Genomic DNA, 3,684 nt, shown 5'->3' with positions numbered 1-3,684 from the left:
AGAGCGGATGCTGCAAGTGACCCAAAGCAAAAACTATTAAAAAACTGCATTTAATATCATGGCATTTGAAAGTTTTTAGAGAACACAATGCCTAAGCAAGACATGTTGCAAATTCTAGTGATATTGTTTGTTCCTTTGGAAAAGCCAACAACCTATTTCCATCCATGCTTCAGAACAATGACCTACTCTTTGAAGACATAACACATGGGACTTGACACCCTTCTTGGTCATCTAGTGTAGTAAAAGCACCGGGGCTCCAGCCGTTACAAGATCAGGCAATTCACTCAAATCCCAGCTAGCATGGGTGGAAACACTGTGCTGTGCAACCTGTCAGATGAGAAAAATACCTTCCCCTACATGCATCTGGGTTTTTTAGTGTGGTTTGGGTATGTCTGTTCAGACATAGCTTTTCTACTATTCGTTTAGTGACTAGGCAGCATTTTTTCTTCCTCTAACCCTTCATTATCTTACAGCCTATTTAAGCTTCCACCCTTTTCCCTTTAATGAATTAGGAGAACTGGGGCTGATGCAGCCTGTATCTTCCCAGGATATAGAATGTAATGGTAGTAATCCATTTTTTGTTTTCTTTGCTCCCAAAGTCAACAGAATCTGCAATCCAGGTAAACTTCATTCACAAACCCAACCTTGACAACAAGTAGGCAAGACATTTAAAGTGATTCAGGTCTTACCTAGAATATAAGAGACAAAGGACAAAGATAATAAGGCCAACAAAGCTCTGTGCATCCCACCACTGCAAGGACTTTGGCGGAGCTGGAGTGGCAGGTACAATGGTTGTGTTAGCTGGAGCTATTGTGGATGTAGTTATCTGTGTGATGATGTTTAACAAACTCGGGTTACAGCTTCGATCTGAAAAAGGTTTTAGACACCAACAGAAAGACAAACTTTGACATCAGTTTGTCTCATCTTTCATCAGCCAAGTTCCCTCTGACCTGCTCTGGAATTCCACAAAAGTCTAAGTACTAAAAAGGTCTTTCCTCCTTTTACTTGATGAGACTGGGCAAAAATATTCATAAAGCATTTATGGTTTTGCAAGGCTTCCCACTGTTCAGTTTTGGAAGTATTGAGGCCATCAGAAACAGCCTGAATTCTGGACTTGACAAATGACTAGTAATAACACAATCACTCATCACAAATGTGAAACCCACCAACAGATTGTTTGTTTTAAGAATGGAATAACCAAGTCAAGTGGATGCTTACCTGGCTCATTAGACATGGCTGACCAAGTGAGATACATGGTGTATAGAGTGATAACAGAAGACTGCAGAAGGCCAGAGTGTGGCTGGTTTTCCTGTTTAAAAACAAAATGCTCTCCTCACAGTTAAAAAGGAAGAATTTCACATACACAAATCTTAATTTCTACAGATTTTACTAACGTTTAATGATCAGCAGAAAAAGCTTCAGATATGAAATCAAGACTTCTGATTCTTCATGACTATATGTTATCTGTGACAGCAGACAATGCAGGGGCCACAGGGTAAGGACTGTAAACTAGTAGGTAATGACCAGTGTTCTCCACTTTCATAGAAAGAGCAGCTGATGGCGCACGTTTATTCCTTCTGACCCAAGCATGCAGAAGTTCACAGCAGATCAGTTTTTAGTCAGTCTCTAATGCAGACTCTGACTGTAGCAGGTCTGCAGACACGGCTCAAACAAATGTACGAGTGATATCCAGTAATACCCTGCTGTAGATTAATAAAGTGATTCAAAACAGGCTTGGGGGAAGCACTGGAGCATCTAAACCCAAGATCTACGTGTATATCCAATAGTCTGCAAAAGGTGTCTGAATAGCAGCATTAAGCGTGGCGGTGTTCCACTTGATATACAGGCAGGAAGATTAGTTCTACTACAGATGCCAACACAAGTCACCAAGGAATTTGCCTATTTAAAATGGCACTGAGCTAATTTCTATGCTCAATTTGTACATGAAAAACCTCAGGTGGACCAAAAGGCAAAGTCAGAATTTGTGGCAGCAACATAAACTATTAATGCAATAAAACCTTGAGATCAATTTGTCTGACAACTGCTTTAAACTAGGGCAAAGGTTCACGTGTTTTCTTTTCATGGTGAGGAACATGTTAAAGAATAACATTTTAGAAGCACCGAAGTAATTTGACAACCTAAGTCTTACTGATGTATATTTCAGATGACCTGGAGAGGTCATAGTTTTCAGATGCATGACAGCACAACATCCAAGGCAACCATAAAAAAAAAAAACAAAAAAAAAAACTGGTTGTGTAGAAAAGCATAATTAGTAAATAACTGGGTGCACAGTACTTCAGCTGTCTTTATGGTAATGCTTGAAACATGAGCCAGTATGTTGTGACAAACTGACTTTCTACAGATGTCAGCAAGTTGTCCATTGTCCACAGTTTAGTAACCACAGCATTAGGCCGCTTAGAAATAAGCAGAAAGCACAGAGTGGAGGTAGCTTGCCTGGGCTACAAGGCCTCCTCTATTACTATGCTGACAGAGCCACCTAGTGGAGAGTAGAAGTGTAGACTGATAGTTTTTCTGGACAATTAATGTTGCTTGCCCATGCATCCAAGTCAACAAAAGCATACTAGTGAGAATGCAGCAAGGGTGGCAATTTTGTCCATGCAGCTATGCTGACAAAGTGCTGTAGTAAAGACCTGGTCAGATGCATCAGATGGAATAGCTAAGTATATTTTCACTCCTTCCTGTTACAAGCGAGATTTTTTCCAGACTATCTGCTGAAGAATTGAACTTAGAAGCTCACAAAAATATTTAGTACCTGAACTTTTGGGAGGATAGAGATGATGGAGACGGCAACGCACAGGATCAAATTAATACTTATGAAGAACTTGTTCTCAGTGCAGCCATCAGGTTTTGTGTAGAATACGTAGAAAAGCACAAGTAAAATGACTGACACGATGTAGAAGAGGCCTGTACAGGATAGTAAGGCTAAAGAGAAAAGACAAAATGTTAGCTCTCATGATCAGTGTAGAAACATAAGCTTCTTAAATGCCCCAGGAAGGAGCCTGCCCAGCTGAAAACATTCCCATCACCCAGCCTGGCTGGGGCAATCTCTACTCCACTCTTCCTCCCAATATAAGCAACCTCGAAGAAGTTACAATGCATGTTTACCTAAACTTGTACAACAATTCAGTGTTAATGTGTTTGGTTTTTTTTGAAGATCTGTCCTATTATGTCAACAACCTACTTGTAAGGTAGAGCAGCATTACCACCATCAAGCCTATAGTATAACTCAGGGGAAAATGGTTTAGCCAACTTGTCTGTGGATAGGAAGGAGTCCAAGGCAAACTGAGAAGTAGAATTTGGAAGTTCCTGGCTGTATGCCCCTGCATTCAGATAAGACCTCTCATAACTAGACAAGAAACTTTAGTGCTGCTCATTTGACCATTATACCAGTCTGAGACAAACAGAGCCTGCTTCTTATTGTACGAGGACAAGACCAACATATAGATATAGATATAACAGGACAGCATGGCAGCTATGAGCTCCTCATTGTGGAATCAGAAGAAATATATGCCTTAAACTTTGATTATTTTAGTTATAAGATGACATAACCGCTTTGTGGAGAATTGCTGGCTCTGTATAGTAGAACAGATAAGAGAAAGTGTTTGTTCTTTGTAACTCCTCTGCAACTGCTTCGCTCACCGCGGCCTTGAAGATAGCAAAAAA

At 40.3% G+C, this 3,684-nt stretch overlaps 1 protein-coding gene across 1 annotated transcript in view; it reads right to left on the bottom strand.

Annotated features, from left to right (window-relative positions):
- Positions 1 to 3,684, bottom strand: part of SERINC3 (serine incorporator 3) — a 12,435-nt gene that overhangs the window by 2,731 nt on the left and 6,020 nt on the right. Inside the window, exons 8-11 of the mRNA XM_025191959.1 lie at positions 2,774 to 2,943; positions 1,219 to 1,309; positions 690 to 867; positions 1 to 10 (exon numbers count right to left, since the gene is read on the bottom strand). The exon at positions 1 to 10 is cut by the window's left edge and continues 233 nt beyond it. Coding sequence (XP_025047744.1) covers positions 1 to 10; positions 690 to 867; positions 1,219 to 1,309; positions 2,774 to 2,943 — 449 coding nt within the window. The remainder of the gene's footprint in view (positions 11 to 689; positions 868 to 1,218; positions 1,310 to 2,773; positions 2,944 to 3,684) is intronic.

The sequence above is a fragment of the Alligator sinensis genome, unplaced genomic scaffold (assembly GCF_000455745.1).
Source record: "Alligator sinensis unplaced genomic scaffold, ASM45574v1 scaffold76_1, whole genome shotgun sequence".
Taxonomy (NCBI): Eukaryota; Metazoa; Chordata; order Crocodylia; family Alligatoridae; genus Alligator; species Alligator sinensis.
Note: the sequence above shows the minus strand (reverse complement) of the source record. Positions and strands in the feature narration are given on the sequence as shown.